Source organism: Typopeltis vanoorti, chromosome 20 (assembly GCF_054136105.1).
Source record: "Typopeltis vanoorti isolate ZY-2024b chromosome 20, IOZ_Tvanoo_1.0, whole genome shotgun sequence".
Classification (NCBI taxonomy): Eukaryota; Metazoa; Arthropoda; class Arachnida; order Uropygi; family Thelyphonidae; genus Typopeltis; species Typopeltis vanoorti.
Window position 1 is genome coordinate 84,836,960 of NC_143568.1, and position 27,624 is coordinate 84,864,583.

General features: G+C 32.9%; 1 protein-coding gene across 1 annotated transcript in view; it reads right to left on the bottom strand.

The window, feature by feature from the left end:
* LOC150095621 (spliceosome associated factor 3, U4/U6 recycling protein-like) overlaps positions 1-27,624 on the bottom strand; it is a 256,994-nt gene that overhangs the window by 118,475 nt on the left and 110,895 nt on the right. Inside the window, exons 9-12 of the mRNA XM_090409926.1 lie at positions 24,469-24,576; positions 22,428-22,493; positions 12,404-12,459; positions 4,612-4,718 (exon numbers count right to left, since the gene is read on the bottom strand). Coding sequence (XP_090266052.1) covers positions 4,612-4,718; positions 12,404-12,459; positions 22,428-22,493; positions 24,469-24,576 — 337 coding nt within the window. The remainder of the gene's footprint in view (positions 1-4,611; positions 4,719-12,403; positions 12,460-22,427; positions 22,494-24,468; positions 24,577-27,624) is intronic.

Genomic DNA, 27,624 nt, shown 5'->3' on the forward strand with positions numbered 1-27,624 from the left:
TAAGATAAAAAATGCAACAATTGATAGCTGCAAATTTAGTGAGAATGTGTAATACAACCAATGTTCAATATCATGCATTAAGGATGCCTTTCAGCTTTCAGTTTGAGCACTTTTTTTCACTGATGTTTCTGAGTGACATTACTGCAAAAATCATTGGCAAGCTTCTTCGGTGTAATCCATTCTTTAATAATGTGTGAGTTAGCATGATTAGTGACAAGTTGGTCTAACAATAATATACTGCAGTGTTAATAATGTATGTTTTGTGGTGCATCTGCAAACTGGGTTAGTAGATTTTTTTTTTTTTTTTTTGAGAAATCCTAACATTAATCTCTGAATATGAGTGAGTGCAAATAAGAAAAGAACAGGGTGAACTTTTGAATAGGTGTTATAGGATATCATCTGATGATATTTTTCATTATATGGAAGGTGGGGAGAGAACACAGGGGCATCTATGGAAGTGATATTTATGTGCAGTCAAGAAAGGGGTAAGAACTAGGTTTTTCTTCCAGAGAGCATTGAGTGAGTGGAATAGTTTGCCAACTTTAGGGATAGGGAGTGCATCTAGGCATCTAGTGTGAATGAATTTAAGGGAAGGTATGACAGCTGGTTTGGGTGATTTATGGCCTCCCTTGATGAGTCTTTGACTCCATGGAGGTCTCAGATAATATAATAATAAATTAGTAGCCAAATAAAAAAAAAAAAAAAACGGCTGTTATTTTTAATTATTGAATTATACCTCAAATATATACTTAGTTATTCTGAAGAGGTTTTAAAATTAGCATCACTGCACAGTATAACTTACAGTTAGGACATTTATAGAGAATTAGAATGCAGAGAATTACAAATTATGGTGGTACAGCTGCACTGCCATAACCAACTGAACAAAACTGGCAAATATACTGGAGTTGCAGGATGCTTTATAAAGAGAAACTCAAATGTCCATGTTGTGATGTATTGCACACCAATGGAGCTTTGCTGGAAATGAATGGTATTATGGATAGAATGGTCAAAACAACTAACTCAGATGTGGAAAATTCAATTTTTCTTTTTGAAAAGCTCAAAGCTCAGTAATGTGATCTACTTTTAAAACATAACAGAATTCTCTGGCTAAATTCCAGTAACTGTTTAAAGAGATATTTTAAATACACCCTAAACGAACTGAGTGAGGTAAATGCTATGTTTCCAGATAATGAAGATGTCATCAACATATCTGCACCAGACCATGGATTTTAGATTAACTAATGCTAGGAACCTTTTTCAAAGTTTTCCATGAAGAGATCAGCACATAGGGAAAAAAATAAACTTCTCATGGCTAGGACAAAAAAAAAATTCAGAACCATATTCGACATTTGGATGGACTCCTTCAAGAATTCATTGCATTTCATCCAGAAACTATCCAACAACTCTCGTGTCACACACTGTTGCCAGTCTTAACATCATTTCACTGTACATAAATGTCCTGGTCAACGAAGTTCTGATCTCAGTGAAGACCTCCTGATGTTACAAGACTTTAAACTTTGCGACCAATCTAATTACTTCAAATGGAACTCTTCAAACAACTTTCTGGCCTAGCCATGTGAAGTCCCTTGTCTCCCCCAATGTGTGATCTCTTCATGGAAAATTTGAAAAAGGGTTCCATGAAGAGAACAGCACTAACCAGCGGTAAGCTATAAGGGGCTCGAGCGAACCATTTGTTCGCTCGAGCCCCTTATAGCTTACCCCTTATTGTTAATTTTTTTTCAAATTTGCGAGCCCCTTATTCTTCTTGTGTACTTTTTATTTTTTCAAAAAAACCCCCCCATAATTTTTTGAAATATATTAAGCGACAAACTCATATGGTAACCTAACAAAAATTAGTCTATTCTGCAGTGTATAGATTATTTGGAATTATTGTTTCAACTCCTCTATAACGAATGCACCCAAGTTTGAAAATAAAATAAGCACATGCGTTATCTTTACCCTTCTCCCTTCTGGTAGCCAATCGTATGGTAAAACCATTGATTATCACCTGAAGTATAAAAACAAAAGAGAAATATAATGTATTTCAACATTATTGTGTTTAGATAATATTTATTTATTATTTATAGATTGTTTGTCATAAAAACTTCTATTGCAAACAAAACAAATTTAATTTGTTTATAAAAAATGTGGACTATTGCATATGTGCAATTATAAAAGATTATATTCTTATTATATTTTGATAGTGAAAAAATGTTTTTCTTATGTAAGATAAATTAACACAGATGATTGTGTGCAAATATTTCATGTTTAGATCATGAAATATTTGTTTAATAATGATAGCCTTTACAGGTTGATTGTCCCCTCATAATATTTAATTGGCATTTGTACGCAAGCTGTATTAATAAAAGTTTTTGCTCGACGATGTTAACCCTTTGTTAAAATTTGAATAGCTCACCACTGGCACTAACCAATCAAAACTCTCAATCTGGTGGAGATACATCAATGTTATCTTCATTATCTGGAAACAAATACAAAGGTGTGGTAACCCTTTCTTATATCCAGCATGTAATGACAATGACAAAAAGTAGTTTTCATCCTACTATGAGGATCCTTCTAAACCACCTCATCCATCCTTTAAGAAACCAGGTTGTTATAAAACCTAATCTTCAAGTGATATATGTTATGAAGAACAAAGAAGATGATCAAGAAAAATCTTGCTTGTAACACATTAAACCATCGTCCTGTACTTCCTTCAATTCTAACTGCTGACTTATAACTCAAATACAGACTAAGTATTGCTTGATATAATGCCCCATTGACACCATATAACTGTAAAGTACTGAATAGTTTCTCTCTTGGCACCTTGTCATATGCCTTTTACAGATTGACAAAACTTAAAAACAGATCTTTGTTATATTCCCATGCTTTCTCAACTATTTGTCGTAAAGTGAAAATCTGATCCTGACAGCCTCTATTTGGCCTGAATCCAGCTTGTTCTTCACCGAGTTTTTTTTGCACAATTCTTCTCAACCGTTTCTCAAACATACTTGCATAGATCTTGCCAGGAACACTCAGTAGGGAAATACCTCTGTAATTCTCATATTCAGTTTTATTTCCCTTTTTATATAAATAAATAAATAAATAAACATGTAGGGTAGTTACTTTGAAAGCCTAAAATGAGATGCAGTGACAGAACAGAGCAGAAAATATCCAGAAGTGCCGTCCTAAGTACATTTCAGTATTAAAGGAAAACTATCAGACATGCTTGAATATCAAGATATAAGAGTTTTACAGCAGCTACACCATATAATTCAGAAGGCTTAATTTGAGATGACTGGAGTACAGCTTTCAAAATTTCCAGCTTTCATAGTAATTACAAATGAATTTCTCTACTGAATATTCCGAAAAGTTTGATGTATGATTGACAACTGACAAGAACAGCGTTCAGTATCAGAGTAACGGGAGTAAACAAGACAGCGTTCGGCAAGAAATAAGAACACAGGCGGGCAGATATTGAGTTTTTTTTATGTGACAGTAGGGAGGAAAATTAATAGTATATTCTGAAAAAGGAATCGTGGAAATATGAAGTATTAAAGTATAATAAGTATTGATAAATAAAAGAAAATATTGCTATAGACGTTTTAAAAGGAATATTTGAGGAAACGCTAATTGGAATGTTAATACTAGATTCCAAAAAGGGAATCATAGAACTATGAGTTTTTTAAAGTGGAAGAGTTATGACTGTCAATAAGCATTAGTGAATAAAAGAAGAAATTGCTATTTACGTTCTAAAGGAATGTTCGAGAAAACGTTGATTGGGAAGTTTCATCTGTCTTAAGGACGCCGGATCTAACTATTATTTCTGTTGGAAAGGAGACAGAATTGAGTCAGGAAGAATGTGCTACATGAGCGATGAGAAAGGATCCCTATGAAAATGAAGAATAACGGAAAAGGGCCCTAACAGAGAAAGAAATTGGCTATGAACATTTTGTCATTGTGCAAACAAAGTGTTTAACCTAGTCTTAAGTGTAAGTTAATTTTTTAAAAGGTCTTGGATCCAATTAAATTTGTAGTTAGTTATGTAATATTGTTTGAAGTGTGTGTGTGTGTGTGTGTGTGTGTGTGTGTGTGTGTGTGTTATTTTTGTTTTATTAAATGTGCTTAATTTGTATTTTGGTCTCGAGTCAGTGATTTTTTGGATTCTGAAAGAAATAATAAAAAAGAGGTCATTGCACCAATCGGAGTGAACCCTTCTGCAAATAAATAAATAAAAAGCATTCGGAAATAAAAAAAAAAATTGTTAATATTATTAATAATATTAAATAAAATAATAATCCTCTTATTTAAACAATGGCACAGCCGGTAGGATAAAATTATGATAATATCCTCTATATAAACATCTCTAAATAATAATATAATCTCTTTCTATTAACAAATGGATTAACACTAGTTTCATCAAGCAATATTTTAAAAAAATAAGGTAAAAAAAAAAGTGCTCATTTGTAGGTCTCACATATCTTGAGGCTATTCATATAATTCATTCAGTAATTACCATCATGCAAATTTAATTAATATTTAACTCTGGATAAGTCATTTGATTTATTAAGGATAATGAGCAATTTTCATAAATTTATATTAAAGTAAATTCACCTTTCAAAATGAGTGAATTCCAACCACATTTGTGCTTCAGCTTTATGACGCTGGATGATATCATTCCACAACTCTCTTGCTTGTAACACATTTTTGCAAACTTTGGCCTAAGGATATGCACATAAAAAGCCAAATATATATATATACACACACACACACACACATAATTAATAATTTTAATTAATACAAACAGAGAAAAGCTTTATTTATTGTAACATAACAGGGTAGTGGATGGTGGACAGAATTTAAAAAATGTGTTTCATTAATTAAATTAGTTTTATGAATCATATTAATACTTGGTGATAATATACGCTAGGCACAGTATATCAAATCTCATTTTCATGTTTGTGTCTTTCCCAGTAGCAGTAATGACCAACAACATGTGAATCAAAAGGTGAAAGATAGCCTTTTTTGGTGCCAAAACAAAGAGTGTAGCTGTTACATACAGAAGGTTAAAAGTTTTACTTGTAATTCTATGATTATTTGCAAGAAAGAGACTAATCTGGTTATCCCTCCCACAATGAGTCCTTGAAGGTGTCACATAATAATAATAATAAAGGGTAGTGATAGTGATAGACTGAGTAGCAATAAAGGGATGATAATGGCATCATCCACTAAGGGTTACTTTTCCAGAAAACAAAAGCATTCTGAGTTGGCATGCTGGCCAAGGAAAGTCAACAAGAAAAGCAGTTTGTGAACTTCAAAGTATGTAGGGATCAGTTCAACAAATCTTTACATTTGATTTGAAAATGCTTCTCTTCAAACATTTAGTACTGCAGAAACTTCCTGAACACAATAAACAAACAACAAATATTTCTATTATTTTCATGAAAGAAACGTAGCTAAAGGGGGGGGGGGGGAAGAGAATGTGACTGTATTAATATCATGTTTCTGCCATAACTCATTGTTACCTTTGGATACCCGATGGTTTATAAAAAAAACAGTGCTGTGGCAGGGTTTTGTATAATTGCACAACAAATGTCATTTCTGCTTACTATCTTTAGCCTGCTATGTAATCTCATACTGTTATCCTGATTGTCAGAACTGCAGGCATTTCTGGTCGCCCATAATCCCAATCGAACTTCTGTTGATGAGATGAACAACTGTTCATCTCATGGAACTGAGAACCAGGACTGTTGAACTGTCCAAAATTACCACTGTTATATTCTTTCAAGAAGCTGTGTTCTAATTAAAATATTTTCCAAAGAATCTTAGTATGAGGTTCATAAAGTCTGTAACATTTGCCCAACCTTTCAATGTACCAACATTTTGTGTCTACTACCCCCCATTATTATTATTATTATTATTAAGAGAGACCTCCAGGAAGTCAGGAACTCATTGAGGGAGGCCACATGATGCATGCAACAGCTCTCATACTTGTTCTTGAATTCATTCACACTGCTTCACACACAACATCCAATAGCAATCCATTCCAATCACCCAAAATTCTATGAGAGAAAAATCTAGATCTCACCCATTATTTGGTTGTATTCATTCTCAGTTTGCAAGGATGCCCCCTAATCCTTTCCACATCCTTACTGAAATGAAAAATTTTATCAAACGAAATCCTGTATGATCCTTTCAGAAGTTTGTAAGTCTCAATCATATCACCCCTTTCTCCTGTTTATTAGTGTCTGCAATCTACAAATTCTCAATCGATCTTCATAATCATTACAATCACAATATCATTTTTAACACTACTTTGCATTCACACGCCACTGTATCAGAATCACAATGGAAATCAGGAGACTAGACTTGCGCACAATAGTCCAAGTGAGGTCTTATCAAGGCTTTGTAAAGAGGCAAAACAGCATTCTTATCTTTATGTCAAAGTTCGTTACAGCACTGCAATTATCTTTTGAGTTGAATTTGCAATCTTTGTCACATGGCTCCTGAACTTCAACTTCTCATCTCCTAACTATCCAAGATCCCTAGCCTGATCAGTTTCTTCTAACATGACATCATTAATGTAATGCAACATTGGATATCTAATCACACCAAAGTGCAAGATTTTACATTTACTGACATCCATTTTCCCATGCCCACAATTCCGGGCAATTCAAATCATTTTGCAAGTACTGCATATCAGCCACATTCCTGCATCATCAGCATATAGCTGTATGTCGCCTGTTACATCCTTCCCAATGTCATTAATGTACAGATTGAATAACAGTGTACCATGGACTGATCCTTGTGGTATACCACTAGTTACCTTAACTCTTGCAGATTCGCATCCCTCCCCCCATATACCACTTTTTGATATCTCTCAGAGAGTCATCCTCTTATACATGCTAATATTTTATAACCCAATCCCATATTTTCTTATGCAAAGGTCTTCCATGCTGTACTCCGTCAAAAGGATTAGCAAAATCAAAAAAGTATCAAGATGTATCTATTCACCTTGTCTAGCACAATGGTAACATTATTACAGAGCATGATCACCAACAAGAGTAAAAGTTTGGGAAATGTATGGAGATTCCTTTGACCAGTTAAATAACATTGAAATCCTTACATTATACTCTATCCCACCAAAAGCTGTGTAAACACATGTAAATATAAATGAAAATATGTTTAGTTACATAGAATTGTTTTCTGTGAACCCTTCTTCCCTTTCCTGATAAAGCATTAAAGGAAACTACTGTGATCCTAAGTAACAGGATGGACTAGTAATAAAATTCAAAGATTACCGTAGATAGGTCAACATACAGCATATGCCAATAAAATGAAACTCCATGAATTCCATCACATATGCCATTAACTGCTGCTCTACTCATAAACATACTAAACACTTGTGGGATCAGAACTCAGCAAGCATATAGGCAAGACATAATCATGCCAAGAGCCTCCATAGCTCAGTGAGTTTTGACAATGCCCTTTAATAAAGACATGAATTTCAATGTTGTATAGGATGTGTGGAGAACTTTTGTCATGGCTTTCTGACTGAAGATGAGCCAGCTAATCTCACAAGAGGCGGGTTTTTCCTTTTGGGAACTTGGGTTTTTCATTCCACAGCAAACAGCCAAACTGGCCAGAAGAATGGATGTAACTGGCTGACTGCAAAATACAGCATTAAGTAAGTTTTCAAAGAACCAAATCACATGGCTGTGAAAGGCCACTGAGCCTAACATGCACAGGAAAAAAATGGGATAATCATACATTTATATACTCCACACAATTTAAAATAACTATACAAAATTTTTAAATGGAGGAGAATGATCACTTAGTTAGCTTCAATGTGTCATTCCTTTTTATAAATGCTTTAGTAGATGGCACAGTGAACTGCTTTCCAAATTCTCACACCCAAACATTTGTGAACCCTTTAAGCACTTTAGCTGGGACAAGCTTTTTATCAAACTGAAGTGCAATAATGGGCCCTACACTGCTAACTACTTGTATGTGTAATCTTTTAAAAATTTAGTCCTGAACCTGGCACTTCAAATCCAACATCTAGTTGAGGTAGATAGACTAAGTCTTTACTATCTGGCCTCATGGTTCACAGGCTCTTTCAGATTTCCTATAAGTTCTTAACAATATTCAAATCATCATCACCATGCATATCAAGGATTTAGGCCTAGCATGGCCTGTTCCGGCCTTAGAAGTCATCGTTTAAGAGGACGTTCTGGTTTTCTTTTTCCTAATGGCTTGTACTTTAAGGCTTGTTTGGTAATCTTTCTGTTTTCATTCTTTGAACGTGTTCCATCCATTTATGCTTATATTTTTTTAATTTTTTCTATTACTGGTTCTTGGTTTAATTCTTTCATAATTTCTGTTTCTTTTGTGATCAAATAGGGGTATACTTTGCAGTTTTTCTCATAAACTTCATTTCTGCTGTTGTTAATCTTTGTTTGTCTTTTTGTTTTATTGTTCAGATTTCACTTCCATACATTAAGACTGGTAGGGCTAATATATTGTATACTTTTAGTGGTTTGGTTTAAATATAGAGTTAATTACACCTGTTATTTTTAAATATTTTGCAATTTTTACGTTTATATCTTTTTCATTTTCATATGTGATCATACATCCTAGGTAATTAAATGAATTCACCTGTTCTAAGATCTTGTTATCTATTACTATTTTTGTTCTTGCTGGATCTTGTCCTTTAAAGACCATAGTTTTTGATTTTTCCATTGATATTATCATACCAAAATTTTTGGATATCTCATTTAGATCTAAAATAGCTTTTTGTAGTTTATCTTCAGAATGTGTAATTATTATTTGGTCGTCGGCAAAGAGGATAGTGTTTAAGTTTACTGTAGAAGAAAGTTTAATTCCTCGATGTAAATTTTTATTCCATTTTATTATTATTTCATTTAAGTAGATATTAAAAAGTTGCCAAGAGGGGACATCCCTGTCAGACCTCTTGGTTCATCTCTCTCGTACATGATAGCTCGTGATTTAATCTTATTTGTATTTGATTATTTTCATATATACTTGTGATAGCTTTTAGGATATTATTTGGTATTTGTCTTTCTTGTAATATGTTAAATAATATGTTTCTTTTAACTTTGTCAAATGCTTTTTCAAAGTCAATAAATACAAATGTGTTTCTAAATTGTATTCTCATCTTTTCTCTATTATTAATTTTAGGCAAAAGGCCGGGTCTATACATGATCGTCCTTTTCTAAATCCATTCTGTACTTCTAAAATAAAGTTTTTGGAATATTTCATTAGTTTGCTATTTAAGATTCTGCTATATATTTTGTAACAGGAATTTAGAATTTAGTATACTGATACCTCTATAGTTTTTAGAGTCATCTCTATTATCTTTTTTTTAAAGATAGGAATCACAATTGCTTTTTTCCATTCTATTGGGGGGATACCAGCTGAATAAATTTTATTTAAAAATAATAAGAGTCTTTCTTTGAATCTAGTTCATGCATATTTATATAGTTCTAAACCTAGTTTATCTTCTCCAGGTGATTTTCCATTTCTTGTTTCTTTCAGGCTGATTTCTAATTCTTCTTTAGTTATTTCCTTTTCATTTTCGTTAATTGTTTGCGTTAATCGTTAAATATTCAAATTCAAATTAATATTATCTTTGAAAGAGAAAAATAAAGGGCTCACTGCAAGATGGTTCATTCTTGTGTTTAGTTCACCATAAATCCCCACACATGAACATAAATATCCTGTTGATGTGAGTGTTTTAGATAGATAAAATTGGCTACCATTGCCAGGAAGAAAGGGAAAAAAAATTACTATGGATAAAACAAAAAACATCAATTGCAGAAGACCGCCGTGAAAAGACAATTCTCATATCCAGTTGATATCATGTATGCAACTTTTCTTGTTCTCCAGACCATTTCTGTTTGTCTTTGTGGAGGGTGTGTCTTTCATACACCTAGATAACACTAGCTCAGGATAAACACTGGTCTGTAATATTATTATTCCTATCCTAATTTCTAATTTACGCTCACGCACAGACCTACACTTTTTACCGTGTAGGCATTCGGAATCATACGGAATAGGTTGCTTACTCCTTATTCCTGGAGGTATCCTATGAGTGTAGCTTGTGTGTTCATGGGGCTGGGATGGTTTGCCTGCTTGAGGGATGAAAAACCCCAGATAAACTGGGGGGAAAACCCTGCTGCCCAAGACCGGCTAACTTGAGCTCCTCACGTTGTCGACAGGAATTGAACCTAAGACACTCCTTCCCAAGGCATATGGTTGCGAAGTGCATAACCACTAGGATAAATGAGCGGACAATATTATTATTAAATTATTTTATTCCCATTTCACATAGTTATTTTTCCAGAATTCTGACTAATGTGATTTTTTTTTTCCAACAAAATGCAAAACTTCAAATATGGAAATATCATTACAATAAGCAAATGAATGATCTTAGTAAAACTTTAAAAACTGTGAAGAAATATTAAAATTATTTTGTCTTATTGTTTATATAACAAAAACACAGTAACATGCATTCATCATAAACTGACAGCAACTATGTTATGACTGAAGTTTCACTGTATGTAGTCCTGAGCATACACAAAGATGAAAAGAATCAAGCAGCTGTCATTTAGATATAGGCATGTTTGGGGGGGGGGGGGGGGGGAACAGAACAGAAAAGCAAGTAAAGACTCCTGTACAAATTTAAATTCCTTAAGATTTATAAATGTTTACTACTAACTAAGAAATAATTGACAAAACAGGAGGCAACAGAATGCAGCAGACCTTCATAACTCAAAGTTATGAAGAGCTGCTGTATCATTTTTATGAGGTATCTTCCACTGAATTGGCTCTATTATTCCTCTACTTTTCTCTAATCATCTAAGAACACAAGAATTCGCTGGTCAACATCCATGCACAGTGTACCTATAAATTTATCAAATAAACTTCTCATCTTTCTTCATTCCACCTATCTTTGTTCTTTGGAACAGCCTTTCCCACACCATTTTTTGTAATGAATACAATCCCCCCCCCAACTTTTTAAGAAACGTGTTAACAGATTCATCTTTCTCCCAAACCACTCGACCAAACAAGGTGCTGTCATGATATAGGGTCCATGTGACCTCTCGATATGAGGATGATAAAAAAAACAAATTTTAAGTAGAAGCATAGTCTGCTCAACTGTGTGCCTGCTCCACCATTGTTCATCAGTCATATTTTTCAACCATTTACATTGTTGTAAATCTTCCTGTTGTCGACTTGATCACTTTTCACACAACCACCACTACTGTGCTCAGCTCAGCATATCGGCATCATTACTTGTCAACAAACATGAGCAACAGAGTGAGTCAATTCCAACAGTGAGATACAATGAATGGTCATGTCTTCAGGCACAATTGTTCATTTTACTACCTACTCCACAGACATTAGTGTGTGGAGTGGGTAGTAATGAACAAAGAGATTATAAGCTTGTGTCACTTTTCCATGTACAGGGAGACACAGTTATCACCATTTTATTTTTGATATCTTATTTTTATCAGATTATACTGATAAGAAACAGAAGATGAATCACTGTCTCTCATCACAGATGAAAGAATAATGATTTAGTTGTGTTTAGGGACAAGAGGAGGATATGTTTATACCGCAAAGCCTACAATTTCATTTTAAGCATCTGTAATTCCCAATACAACTCAGTTTATTGCAAAAATGCACAGGGTTAAGCATTTAAAAGTTGGAAGAGTGGATGTGAGAATAAATTGAATGGTACATGAGTGACTACTATACCATGCTAAAAGTGTGAAGCAAAGAAAATATGTTTGTTCTAACAAAAGAGAATAAAGAATGCGAAACTCTGTCTAATGTGTTAATCATTTTAATTATTTATTTATATGAACTTTTGAAAACTAAAATCATTTAACTTTTGTAAAAAAAAACCTTAAGCGCACCTTAGCAATAACGAGTTAATTTTCTGGTTTTTAATAATGACAACAGCTATTGCATAAGAATTAATTCACTCTTTCAATATTTTATTTAAGGATTTCTAAATATTGGGTTAAGTTAATTATAGAGATTAAAAACACTGGATAAAAAAAATGTTGACTTTTAAATATTGAGCTAAGATAATTCTAGAGTGATTATAGGTGAGTAAGATTAAATAAAGACATTTTTTATGAAATTTATTCATATAAAAAAAATGAGCCATTCAAGTTTTTATGGATGTTAAGTCGTATACAACCTAGAAGATAATCAGAGGATCAAACAAAATACTGATATCAGTCAGAATATAAACATCATTATTCTTTATATTCTTGGTTACATATTAAATTAAAATCAACACAGCAAAGAATGATAAATAAAATACACATTTCACACTTAAAAGGCAATCAGATAAACCACAGAAAATTACCTCAAATCGAGCCCAATACTGCATAATGCTACATGAAAGATCTCCTTCAGTGAAACCTTTAGGTGGAAACGAGAAAGTTTATTTTAGAAATAATAAATCCTTTATAAAGAAAACTATTTTAATGCATGTATAATAATATATTTATTGAATACAAATAAACAAAAGTCAGAATCTGGCATAAGTACTATTCCAGAGAAGCTAAAAACAATATATGAACATCTAAAAAGAATGCTTATTTTTTCTTAATATTCAAGGAGTGAATGAAAACTAAGAAAACAAGGTTGATATCTTTGATATATTTAAGTGTTTCATAAAGTACATAGTAAGGATGTGCAATAACAGTTCAAATGCTGAATGGTTTGGAAATGCAGTCTCAAAAGGAAGTCTGTAGTTGATTTATTTTTTTATGGATACAAACATCAGTGCCTTCTTGATTGGAAGGCAGTTTCAAGTAGAGTTATGTGGACAAACTTCAAAATGCAGACATGGACACTGAAACTTATTTGTGCCTATGGTTCCACAAAAGGTTCTTCCATGGAAGAAGTGGAGGAATTTTTTGGATCATTAGAACAGGCAGATGACATAAAAAAATTGAAAAAGTGGTCCTTGTTGGAGACCTGAATAGCAGAGTAGGAAATGAATCTCACCAGACATATAAGAACATTTGGAGAAAAGGCAAAGCTAATAATAATGGTAAGTATTTACTGGACTTCTGCTCAGGACACAAACTAGTCATTACTAATACCATGTTTCAACAGAAAGATGAGCACAAGTTCACATGGAGAGAAGACACAAGAAATAAGAAAAGCCTCATTGACTATGTCATTATTGATAGTGATATCATAAGGCTGGCTCAGGATACAAGAGTGTACAGGGAATTCGAAAATGGAAGTGACCATTACTTAGAATAAAAATGGATATTACATTGAAGAGAACAGTATGTAAGAAAGTTTTAAAAAGAATTAAAGTTGAGCAACTTTTCCAAGTAAATTGTAGACTCAACTATACAAACATTATTGAAGAAAAAATGAAACAAATTGAAAACAAGAACCAAACCCTGGAGTTTCAGTGGCAAACTCTGAAGAAGACATTGATTGACTCAGTTAGGGAGGTATGTGGTGAAGTTTTCTGCAAGGGTAGAAAAATAAGAACACTATGGTAGACACAAGAAGTTAAAGCACTCCTGGAAAAGAAAAAATCATACCAAAAGTTCCTAGCAAATAAGTCAGCAGATGCTATAAAAGAATATAGAATATAAATATCAGGAAGGTAGCAAAATGTTCTGGAGGCTATTGAAGAAGCTTAGAAATGGAGGAAAGGAATACTGTAAAAGGAATCAAAGATAATAGTGACATGAAAACTAAAGATAAGGATATCCTAGATGTCTAGAGTAATTACTTTGAAAGACTGTTAAACGAACCAAGCAGTGACAGAACTATACTATAAAATGTTCAAGAGGAATAAAAGGATGAGTACATATCAATACTGGAGGTAGAAAAAGCTGTCAAAAACTTGAAATGTAGAAAGGCAGCTGGAGTAGATGATATTTGACAAGAAATGATTGAGTATGGAGGTATAAAAGTTTTGGTGGTAATACTGCATAATTCAGATCAAATTATCCAACGATTGGCATAGAACTCTAATAGTACCCATTTATAAAAAAAAAGAGAATAAAGCTGAGAATTACAGAGGAATTTCTCTACTAAGTGTTCCAGGTAAGATTTATGCAAGTATACTTGAAAAGAGGTTCAGAAAGATTGTGAAAGAGAAACTTGGAGAACAAGCTGGGTTCAGGCCAAATAGTGGTTGTCAAGATCAGATTTTCACTTTAAGACAAATAGTTAAGAAATCATGGGAATATGACAAGGATCTGTACTTAAGTTTTGTAGATTTGGAAAAGGCATATGACAAGGTGCCCAGAGAAAAGCTTTACAAAGCACTACAATTGTATTGAGTGAATGGAACATTACACAGGTCTATATTTAAGCTGCCAATCAACAGTTAGAATTGAAGCAAATACAGGAAGAAGTTTTAATAATGGAATACCATGAGCAGACATATAAATACAAAATTAATAACTGAAAAACTCACATAAAAAGATTATTTAATAGTATAATTTTCCTGTGTGTCACGTCACAGGCATCTTCAGTACATTTTAAGCTCAAATTAAACAATAACTGACAATTCCAAACAGCACCCCCTAAGTAACTAGTGTAAAACAATTAAAATGGTCAATAAAATTTCCTAACAAAAAAAAAAAAAAAAAAAAATTATATATACAATAAAAAGTTAGGAAGGATTAGCTGATTTATAAAGTACTATCTCCCATAAAGGGGATAGAAGTAAACTATCAGATCCGTTTAAGTTAGGAGAGTGAATTAAAGTTTCACATGTTTCTTTATAAAGACGTTCCATGAGGAACCGACTTTTGTGAAGGACTCTTGTCTTTTTCCAATGAACTCTACGTCTAGTGATGATGGCATGTTCTGCAAGTCCAGACTGTTCAGGTTCAAGGTATTGAATATAAGACTGGTGTTCTTCTAGCCGAATAGAGGAGATCTTCCTGTTTGTCCGAAATAAGATAATCCACAAGCGCAAGGAATCTGGCAGACACCTGGATAATTAAGATATGGAAGCTTGTCCTTAGGAGAAGTGAGAAAGATGGAGATTTTTCTGAATGGTCGAAAGGCAACAAAAATATTCAGTGGTTTTAAAACTTTTGCTATACGTTCACTAATGCCTTGTACATAAGGGATAGGAATGTGCATTATTTCTTATGTATTTGAAGAGGAAGCCATATTAAAACTATTCAAAGCTCTTCTGATGAAGGAATTCTTATATCCATTAGATAGAAAGGAAGTAGTAATATATTGCAGTTCTTTCTATAATAGATCGTCTGAAGAACAAAAGAAGTTGGCTCGATGAACCAGTGTTTTAAGAGTTCCTGCCTTTTGACTGGGATGGTGATGAGATTCAGCATGGATATAATGGCCTGTATGAGTCTCCTTCCTATAGACTGTGAATTGTAGGTTACCATCTGGTTGGCCAAGAATTAAAAGATCTAAAAAGGCTAACTACTTATTTGATTCTACTTCTAGGGTAAACTGGATCCTTGGATGAAGTGCATTTAACTTAGTGAGAAACTGTTGAAGTTCATCAGAAGAGCCATTCCATATAGCAAAAATGTCATCAACATATCTGAACCAATGAGTAGGTCTGGGAGAAATGTTGTTCAAAATGGCAACAGAATTACTAACTGCTGATATGATTAAAGGAAATTGAAAAAAAAAAAAAAAAGACTTTATGCCGAATGTTCTAATAAGCTGGGCACTGGGCATCAATTAGCACAAGATAATGTTCCTATGAACTGGGCTACTATAAAATTTTCTTAATACTGGGTACTGAGGAAGATGATGGAAGATCACATAGCATAATGCAGAACGCCCTCTCTTTCAACGATATGCTGTAGAAGAAAATAATTTCCTTGACTTCTCAATTTTTTCAATCATTTGAGAAATTATTGAAATTTTCTCAACTGAGAAAATTTCTCAATCTGTTTCTATTTTGATTTAAATGTTGTTCTCCATATCTACCTACAACCTGTGATATACTTCAGTTCCCTACTCTAGCAATGAAGTCTCTTGCAATTATTAAATAATCCTTTTTATTACACTGTTTCATCAGCTTTTCTAAGTCATTGTAAAATATTTCACTTTCTTCTAATTTTCCTTCTTCTGGAACATATATTTCTATTACTGTTAGGTAGCCTCTTTCAAATTTCAGTCTCACGGTTGCTATTCTTTTGTTAATAAAAGTGTAGCTCTTAATTCAGGTCTTACATTTTTGATGTATCATTATAGCTACACCACAGCTTGTTCTTTTATTCTGTTCTATCCCACTATATATTATTACATAATCTGCCATTTTGACAGTTCCTTTTAATTTTTTCTTAGTTTCAGTTAATACTGCTATATTTATCTTTTTCTTCATTTAACTGTTTGTTGAGTTGTGTTTCTTTCCTACCTAAGCCCCTAACATTCAATACATCTGTAGGATGTCTGTTAGCTAGCGATATCCGATTATCTTACATTAATTTTTTTTATCAGAGGCCAAATTTGATAAAATAATTAAATAAAAAGGAAAGGATAACTTTTTTTTATTTTTTATTATTTATCATGTGGTTAAACATTTCCAAAAATGTATAGAGGAATAATGCATTATTTCTTGTAAAAATTAGAAATGTTTATATAAGAAAGCTGCTTATGGCCCATCGAAAACTATTTGATTGTGATATTTTATTTTTTAAAAAAGGACTTGCCTCTGGTGTGTGTTTTTTTTCTGTAACATGGACTTAAGAGAAGAAATTATTGAACCTTCCGACGATGTTTTCATGGCATTGAAGAACTGCTGACTTGCTTACAAGAGCCCTTCACTTCACTGCCATGTTGATTACTGCATCAGACAGTAGCGTGCTTGCGCAAACATCATACTTCCAAAGAGGAAGTTGAATGAGTGCGAGAGAGAAAAATAGCACAGCTTTTGTGTTCATTAGAACACAGGAAGAGAGGACATTCTAGAGAGGAGTTGGAAGTGTTGAGGGAGGAGGGATAATTTTAAGGGAATTTCTTGGTTTGATGTAAAATCATATTTATAGCATGCTTAGCAAAAATAAGCATACTATGTTATATTGATTTGTATTTAGAGGAGCTACATGAAAAAATTTCAGAAATATTATAGTGTTTAATACCAGTTATACTTGATGCCATAAAACATAATATATTTTCCTAATCATATAAGTGAAGCTACAAAAGCAGAACACGGCCAATTAAAAAGAGACTGCTGGTATATCAAGTCTTCCCATCTGAAAACAATTTTTAGCTCCTATCAAAATCTGATGAAAGGCACAAAATTGAAAACAAAAACAGAAAGGAGTGAATAAGAGTTCCAAATGTTATCTGTGAGGAAACAGCAATGCAACACAAAACTAATAAGCATATAATACAAAACTAAAGAAAAATATCTTCTGGAGCATAGAGATTTTTTTTTTTTATGAAAAGGAAAGTGAATCACAATATTGCTGTTATTAGGTTTACACCTCACATGATTATAAGATATGACGTAAAATAAAGTGTTATCAAGGGGGGGGGACAAAAATCGCACAAAAAAAAAAGGCCTAACTTACGTTGAAAAATTAGGGATATGTTCCATAATTTTCTAAAACTGAAGCAATGAATTAAAATAAACCTAAAATTGCATAAAAAAGTTTATGAAAATTCAGGAAAATAAGAATGCCCAAGTTTGTTTTAAATCTTTTCATTGAATTTTATTGAAAAGTAACAATTTTTTTTTTTTTACATTTTGTCATCAGAATTATCGTCGCTATTAGACAATATTTGGCAACGTTTGCAAACTGGTGCAAAATCACTTTCATCACCAGAAGAGATAGTCAGCGCATCAGATCTGTATGGTAATGGCAATGGTTCTTCACAAACAGAATCAGCTTCACCCTCATTCTGTGCTGATTTTTTTCTTCTGACAACGTAATCAGTGATTAAACTTTGCGATGATGATTTCACTAATTTTTTATACAGCTCGTGATATCCAGACATACAGTTCTTCAGCTCACGTTGGAATTTAAAGGCTAGTTCAGAGTTTGTGTCATTAACAAGAAAATGATTTTCCAATTTATTGCACAGTTCAAGACCTTCTCGAATTATATTTGCAGTGAGGGGGACAGGTTTTTCTTCCGCTTCATTATCGTTTTTCTGGATCTTCGACGATATCTAAAGTTAATCGATATCCAATAATATCATCGTCACTTAAGGCATTATCCACAAGCAATTTGTCTACATCGTTCTGGCTAAATGTATCAAAACCTTCCCCACCAATTTCATGTGCCAAAGTAATGATTTCAGCTGATAATGTAGATGTTTGCATGGTTGCACTGTTTTCAACACATCCAGGACAAGCTGCTTTCCAGCAAGCATTTAAAGTTTGTGGTCTTATTTCAGTGATAGCAGATGCAACATGATTTAAGCAGTCCAAAATAGAAAATTTTTTCCAAACGTCAGTTACTATTAATGATTCATTTTCTAGTTTATCCAATATAAATTGAAAAGTGTGCTTAACGTAATATTTTTTAAAAGTAATAGGCCTACAGATTTAAATTTTAATATGAATAAGAGACAAGGGACTTTGTTTAATTTTGGTGTTAAGAAATCTCTTATTGAAGGTGTTTGTGATGCAACAGATAGTGATTCATCCACCTCCAGCCTATAAAGTGTTCTCCAGGATGTACAAAAGGAGGGGAAAACCATCAGCACACAGGAGACAAAGTCTGCATTCACTCATAAGTACTTATAATAATATAAATTTTTGGTGATCAGAATGGAACATGTCAATGAAAATCAGCACAAATTAATTTAATGATGTTTATATTTAATTGATGTCTAATTATTTAATAATTAATAATCTATTATTAATTAATAATAAAAATCAGCTAAATTAACAATTAATTAATACATTAGAAAATAACCAAGGTGTCCCATGAAAATTTCAGGATTTGTGAAGTGTTCCGTTGTAGGAAAAGTTTGGGAAACGCTGGATTACCCTATTATCAGAATGGATTCTCCGTCTGTTGACCTAAGCAGAAGTGTCGAAAAGTCTAGTATCTTGAAGTTGACCTGGGTGTACTTAAATTTATACAATATTAACATGAAAACGCAAAGTAAAAGTATTATTCATTAAATATACTGCCATATATTTCAGTCTGAAATTAATAGACCATCGTCAGAGACTTAAATAACAAAGTAGAATGCAAACAATTGATTTATTTGAAATAGAACAAGACATGTGATGTTAAATCGGCAATAGCATTATGCTTTTACTGAAGAAAAGGTTAATCATAAGTGTAAACTAAATTGCATATATATATATATATATTTCATATTTATATATACTGACTATAACCGAGACTAGAATAACAATTAAATTTATTCAAAACGCAGCATGTTTCATCGGATTGTCCGACTTCTTCAGGCATGGGAACATAGAAAGCAAGTAAACACTATAAGAAACATTGTATCACTATAAAACGACTATTATAAAATTCAGTTAGCTTTGAATTGTAGCTATAGTCCATGTTGAAGTTCTATTGTTAAGTAGTTGCATGCGTCCGATTTCACGCGTGTGCCAATATCGGATAGCAGAGCTGAAAGAGTCTGGTAGATTATAGCTAAGGTTATTATTTATGTGATGAGGGTCCATAACAATTTCCTTAGATTCGACTACAAATTGCTATATATATATATATATAAAATTTATAATATCATACTAAGCAGATCATCAGATAGATGTAGTATCTAGTTGGTTTCTTAAGAACATGTCTTTATAAAATATCATTCTTGGTCTTAATTAGTTAAAAAAAAAAAAAAAAAAACCTTGAACGATGTGTTATTTAAATCAAACTTTGCCATATTTTTCATAAGTATAGATAGTCATTCCGATTCAAGTTAGGGCAGTCAAGCAAGGCCTCAGCACTCTCCTCAAATAGGCATTCAAATTTGTACTGATCCAGACTTATTGGATTTTTTGTGGAAAATATATGATTGATGTTTTTGTATTCTTTTTTTTTTTTTTTTTCTATTGAGCATCCAGTTTGTCCGAAATAGGAAAGATAGCAGTCATGTGGAACTATGGAAGAGACAGAGGTGAGCATTTATCTTTAGAAGAGGGGGAAATACATCGAGAGTTTATTAATAGGAATAAAAGTTGCTACTAAATCATATTTCTTCAGAATTCTTGAAATTGGTTCTGAAATGCCAAAGATGTATGGGATTGGAACTTAAGGCATTGATTTCTTGTTGTTTGGGTTAGATTTGTAGAAGTCAAACAGATGTTGTGTAGTCCTTTTGGAGAAGCCATTTAATTTCATATATTGTTTGATAGTTGAGAGTTCTTCCTGAACAATTAGTCTTAGCTCATCGAAGTAATCACTTTATGATGCCTGTCTTTTGAGGATGATGTGCAGATTGTTGAAGAATGTAATGTCCAGTGAAAGTGGGTTTCTACAAACTGGTGTTGTTAAATTACTTGATGGCAAGCAGATGGGATGAAGGTCTAAAAATGATAATTTGTTGTCTCTTTCAATTTTCATAGTGAATTTGAGATTAAGTATTTCCTCTCTTCTAAAGATAAACACTCACCTATGTCTCATCCAGGCGTATACCAAGTTCCATGTGACTGCCATCTTTACTACTTCGGACAAACTTGACACTCAATAGAAAAAAGAATACAAGAACATCAGTCATATATTTTCCACAAAAAATCTGGTAAGTCTGGATTAGCTCAACCACTGAATAGAGGTAGACTACAACGTTCTTTGGCCTGAAACAGACCTTCTACACAGATGTCAGTACAAATTTGAACACCCATTTAAGGAGAGTACTGAGCCCTTGCTTCACCACCCTAACTTGAATTGGAATGACTGCCAATCCTTATCAAAAATATGGGAAAGTTTGATTCGAATAATAAAATTTTTTTTTACTAATTAAGACCAAGAATGATATTTTATAAAGACATAAGTTCTTAAGAAACCAACTAGATACTATATCTATCTGATGATCTGTTTAGTATGATATAAATTTTATATATACAGTCATCCCTCGACTTACATCGAGGTTCCATTCCATCTGACAGGACATAAGTCAATACATTAAATCAACAGAGTTATAGGGGTTAGGGACTTAACCATAATAAGAATACTGTCATTTTAATTTTTAAACCTTATAAAACAGTACTGTGCATTACTACTATTATAAAACAGGAATTATTCACCCAAATCCTCCTCCACAACGACATCTTCATCCTTCCCTATGTGAAGTACCAAGCTGCGGCTCTTCTGGTGTAACCTTTGCTTTATTTTATGAAAATGTCCAGTGTGCTTTGCTTATTCCTCTTTTCATCATAAATTTGTCTATAGCAAGAAAATGCATCATGTACTTTCCTTTCTACTAATAAGTAACTGCAGAGAACATTTCTGCAAAACCCTTCACTGTAAATTGTTTAACTATTTACAGTAAAGAAGATACGTCCATGATCCCTAATGGGATCACAGACATATCTTTGAACAGACATAAGTCGAGGGATGACTATATATATGCAATTTATTTTACACTGTTATGATTAACCTTTTCTTTAGTGAAAGCATAACACTATTGGTGATTTAACATCATGCGGCTCATTCTGTTTAGAATAATTCAATTGTTTGGATTCTACTTTGTAACAATATTTAAGCCACTGACAATGGTACGTTAATTTCAGACTGAAATATATGGTACTATATTTAATAAATAATACTTTTACCTTGTGTTTTCGTGTATATATTGTATAGAACCATGGCACAAGTTTCTCTAAAAACAAGAGTACTTAAATTTATTGCTTTATTAGATAACTACATCTAATAATAATATTCCTCATATTGTTATTATAATTAGAGATTACCAATCAGCTGTGCGTCCAATAATAGTGTTATCAGTCCTTGTACAGTACTAAATAAGCAATTTTCACAGTAAATTCTTCTTATACACAATGCAACTACAACAGCTATTATGATTTTAGGTGGGAAGAATTTAACTACAGACAACAGCAAGATGGTTCACACAAATCAGAAGACTGAAGTGGCATGCTTTGTTTCTACAGTTTTCTTCCACTTCTTCAGTTATGTTCAATGGATGCCCGAAGGGGACTCAGATCCAACTGCCACATGATCTTTGCACACTAATGTTAGAAAATGAAGGGTACTATAATTTAGCAAACCCTTATGACTTTATTCCAATGATAATAGTCTGATATGGTAGAACATTTACTATAGTAGACTACTTTTAAAATATAAATACTGCAATGGAGTTGAGATGGGACATTTTGGTATGATTTTATCAAAGTGCTTTTGCTGAAATGTTTCTGCCATATTGAGAATTTACTACATATCTAAGTGAAAAAACAAATATGATATACAAATACTCACATTTCTTCATATGATCAACTGCTCTCTGGAATGTATTTCTAAGCTCTTCCAACTCTTTTTCATGTTCTGAAAATAGTTTACCTAAAAATTAGCAGAGCTATTTTATATAATGTGCTCAATAAAAATGATTACATCTATGCAAGAAATAAAAAAATAAAACAAAATAGTACTATATTTGGTAGTGGACATTTGTATAACCTCATAATAACTCCCACAACACTAGATCTTTGATGAAAGTGTTACAGGGGCAATTCTAGTCAGCAACTAGGAGAATTTTTTCATTTGGTTCCCAGAGTTGGTCAATCTCGGGTACATGTAATTAGGGTATTTTTTATTCTGGAAACTTGGATTTTTAATTGTAAGTCAGGAGTGACTGTAGAAAAATTGAATAGTGAACTTGCACTACTTTCATACAATTATACAAATTAGGATTAGCAATACCAGATGAGAAAAACTGTCTGTGGTAATATCACCCATATGTCTACAAATCATCAGTAGAAATGAATTCATTAGCACTGATGATTATGTATTGAAAGGCTTAGGCTGTTGATTATTTAAGAAGCCCTAAGAAATGCTAAAAATCTGGGAGAGAGTCATTCTGAGACCAGATAGCCTGATGTCTCCAAATTAATTTTATGAATTTTGTCCATCCCACAAATGTGCCATGTTAAGACATTAGTTCAGTATAAGTTACAAATTGAATTGTTTCAAATGATTTAATGTAATGCCTGTGTATTTGTTACATTTACAATTTACACTCTGAAGATGCTGAGTAGAAAACCAGTGAAATATTAGTAAGTTAAGTAAATTAATTATTTTTTCCTCTCTTGGTATTGTTTATACTGTGAAGCACTATTATGAATGAACTCAATTTACTGAAGATGATCAAGGAGGAAAACCAGATGTCAATTTTAAAATGGCTTAAGAGTTCTGTCCCCATCAGAGATGATTTTTTAATATTTGGTAGTAGTAGTAGTAGATGCATTTTCTAAAATAAAACTATCAAAAATTGAGTTGCTGAGTGCTGGGAAAGTGTAGCTTTTAAAAACAGAAGGAATTGTACGTGCATCAATCAAATTCCTCACTGCTCCTTTCATGTATATGTTCACACAACCATATGAATGTGTATTTTGATTTTAATGAAGCCAATTTAATGTCATGACAGGCAGTTCTCTCTATAATGTCTATTATGTCTGTCAAAGCAGGTTTGTTTTGCAGGATGCATACCCCCCAAAAAAATAATGAATTCACCTTCATTTTTTTTTACTCATTTACCTTGCAGTGTCGAGTTTTCTATTCATTTAATCACAACTGTACACAAGGATAAGGTAGTTAGCCCTATGCCTCTCGATGTATCCTATGTCTGCAGAACCATTGAGTTCTCAAGGCTATTGGGAAATTGAATCAGATATAACTATACCAAACAAAGCAATTTTTATTTTTTTATTCACTTGGTTACAAAGTAGCCTTTCTATGCAAATAACCACCAATTTGGTAATTTTTTTTCCCTACAAGTACGTGCTGTTTCATGGTGCATTATCCGACAATACAATTCTAAAACTAGGAATGAAACTGTATATACTAATTGTAAACTCTCAAAATTTCTTATATAACTAACCAAACAAAGTAATGAACAAAATTAATTTATGTGCAATTAATGTATTAATAAACAAGTAATTATTGACAAGAGCCTACAATGAGTAAACTTGGCATTGAAAATTATTAAAAGAAAAGATATAATAAAAACAAACAAACAAACAACTGAGCTCTGAGCAGAATTCACATTCTAAAAGTAGTGTAATACCAAGAAAATATACACCAGAGGTTTGTATTTTCATAAGCTTTATAAGCTTTCAATCACTTTCAAAACTTTTTTCTAAACCAAACATATTTCGCTTACATTCTATAATCCATATAAAATGAATAGCTATTATACTTTCTTTAATAACAATGCAGAAACATCTGAAAAAAAAAAAAAATTTAAATGTATCATTGTAGTTTCAACATACCTATAATGAAAGCATATGTACTTTATACAAACCTTCATTCCAATTGACTCTTCTCCTCATATAGTCTATATATGTAAGCCACAACTGCTGAAATTCTTCACCTTGTGTAAAGCCAGCCTGCAATGCTTGTTCTGCTACTTCTATTAAAATAAATAAATAAAATTAGTTTCTTTCTCTAACAAATATTATGCTTATTTATGTTTACTGGACTCAACAAAAACCATTTTATATTGTAACAAGCAAGAAATTTTGTTTATTATTTAGTTATAACATGGGAATTTCCAAAATGCCACATCTTTTCTGCATGTAAAACTAAGTGTACACAAAGTATGTAAAAGTATACAGATGCAAATCTGGAACTTCAAAAACCACACTTGCTCAGGTCATTTGTCTGGACATGTTAACATGAAGAAGTATTATTATGAAGTTTTCCACAATTCTTATTTTTGAAGGTAGGTCTCAAATATTTAATCAAACCCGATTTCAATAAAATTATAAATGATAAATGTTTTTTGTTGTTGGAATTCTATTACTCATCATCACCATGATATTTCACAAATAAAACATGTGAGAAGTGGCTTGTACACTGCATTACTACTAAACATCTATTTCAAGTATCTCATAACCTCAGAGCAATTTTAATTACAAAATCTGATTGCTTTCTTTTATTGAAATGAATGTACAATATATTTCAATATAACTGTTAGGTCCTAAAAATAAAAGTTGACTAATTTTAATGGTAATGTAAGTAAAGCTTTATTTTTTTAACCATCCTCCAGAAACTACTCTTAAATTCTACTGATTTAAGTTACACAGCAATCAGCATTCATTTCGATAAAATTATGGAGACTCAACCGTGTTAGCAATAATTACTTTAATAATAAAAAATAAACTAAATTACAATAAAACTGTAGCCATTCCAAATGTTAATGGGATATCAGATAAAAATAAACAGAATAATACACAAATACTATTTTAATACTATATTTAACCTTCCTGCAAAATTAAAGAACTTATATAACTCCTCCTGGGATTCTCTTCCTTCCCTGGTATACCCTGGAGTATACTCCATTCACTGCATCCGTAGCCTGTTTATATAGGTTTTTTGATGTTGAAAGTTTATTTTAATACTATATTTAACCTTCCTGCAAAATTAAAGAACTTATATAACTCCTCCTGGGATTCTCTTCCTTCCCTGGTATACCCTGGAGTATACTCCATTCACTGCATCCGTAGCCTGTTTATATAGGTTTTTTGATGTTGAAAGTTTATTTTTCACTTGATTAGAGTATAATAAATTTAGTTTAATCCTTTATCCAAGTGTGAGCAAATAAAGTTTGCACCTGAAAGTATCTTCAGGACTGGGGTAAGGTGGTACAACACCAGGGCAACTCATTGCAAAGGTGGAGCAAGCTACCAACACTCCTATCTCGGTATCTCCTATAATGCAAAACACATCTCCTTGCAGATATGGCTAATGTTATGCATTAAGGGAAGGGCCACTACCCAGACTAGTTTCGATCTTTATTGAGGTCTCTTCAGTGGGAGCCAGGCCCAAGTGGAGATACCAAGCAGAAGCATTAGCAGGTCATCTCTTGCCAGATGTTGCCAAATGGTGTGCCACCCTTTTTTAATAAATTAATCTGGATTTAGAGAAAGATGTTGAAAGTTTATTTTTCACTTGGTTAGAGTATAATAAATTTAGTTTAATCCTTTATCCAAGTGTGAGCAAACAAAGTTTGCACCTGAATGTTGAGTTGCCCTGGTGTTGTACCACCTTACTCCAGTCCTGAAGATACTTTCAGGCGCAAACTTTGTTTGCTCACACTTGGATAAAGGATTAAATTAAATTTATTATACTCTATTGAGTATAACCAAGTGAAAAATAAACTTTCAACATCTTTCTCTAAATCCAGAGTAATTTATTAAAAAAGGGTGGCACACCATTTGGCAACTCCTATAGGTAGAGATGACCTGCTAATGCTTCTGCTTGGTATCTCCACTTGGGCCTGGCTCCCACTGAAGAGACCTCAATAAAGGTCAAAACTAGTCTGGGTAGTGGCCCTTCCCTTAATGCATAACATTAGACATATCCACAAGGAGATGTGTTTTGCATTATAGGAGATACCGAGATAGGAGTGTTGGTAGCTTGCTCCACCTTTGCAACGAGTTGCCCTGGTGTTGTACCACCTTACCCCAGTCCTGAAGATACTTTCAGGCGCAAACTTTGTTTGCTCACACTTGGATAAAGGATTAAACTAAATTTATTATGTTTATATAGGTGAATATAGTCGCACAATTCCCAGGGAAAAAGGAACACAAACAACATATTAAATTTAATAACTATGGTAAACCTGGCCTTTCTGATCACATCCTGGATACTCTACATAGAACTGACTAGAAAAACATCTGTTCATCACATCATACCAAAACTTGGTATCAGCACACATTTAAGGGGGACTGAAAAATCCTAATCAACCATCCTAATCTCAACGATAACGATGTAAAATCCCAAGAATATGGATGGCACATATCCACATAACCTTTTGTTCTAAGAGGTTATCATAAATTATAATTAGGAGTGTAGTACACTAGGATCTTAGTCTTAATATAAAAAACAAATTATTGATTAGGTTACCACTATTGTTGTATTAAACGTGTTAACAGATAATGTTAATTTGTTCTCTGGCCATGTAAAAATAGGATAAAGCTTTCATGTAGGTTTCCCCGCCTCCCACTAGAGGTCAGTCCAGTAGAATAATAGTCGATCAAATTAGTGTCACTTTGGCATACTGTCTGAACTGTGATGCAGTTTGTGTATATACTCCAGGATGACCTTATTATTATTATTATTAAGAGAGACCTCCAAGGAGTCAGGGACTCATCGAGGGAAGCCACATGCACCATATATAATACTTGTTCATGAATTCATTCATACTGCTTGCACACGCAACATCCAATGGCAATCCATTCCAATCATGCACCAATCTATGAGAGAAAAATCTAGATTTCACCCCTTTCTTGACCGCATTCATTCTCAGCTTCCGAGAATGTCCTCTCATCCTTTCCCCACCCTCCATAAAAAGAAAAATTCCATCAACGTAAATCCTGCATGACCCATTCAGAAGTTTTAAGTCTCAATCATATCACATCTTTTTCCCCTGTTTGAGTCTGCTTTCTAAAAATTC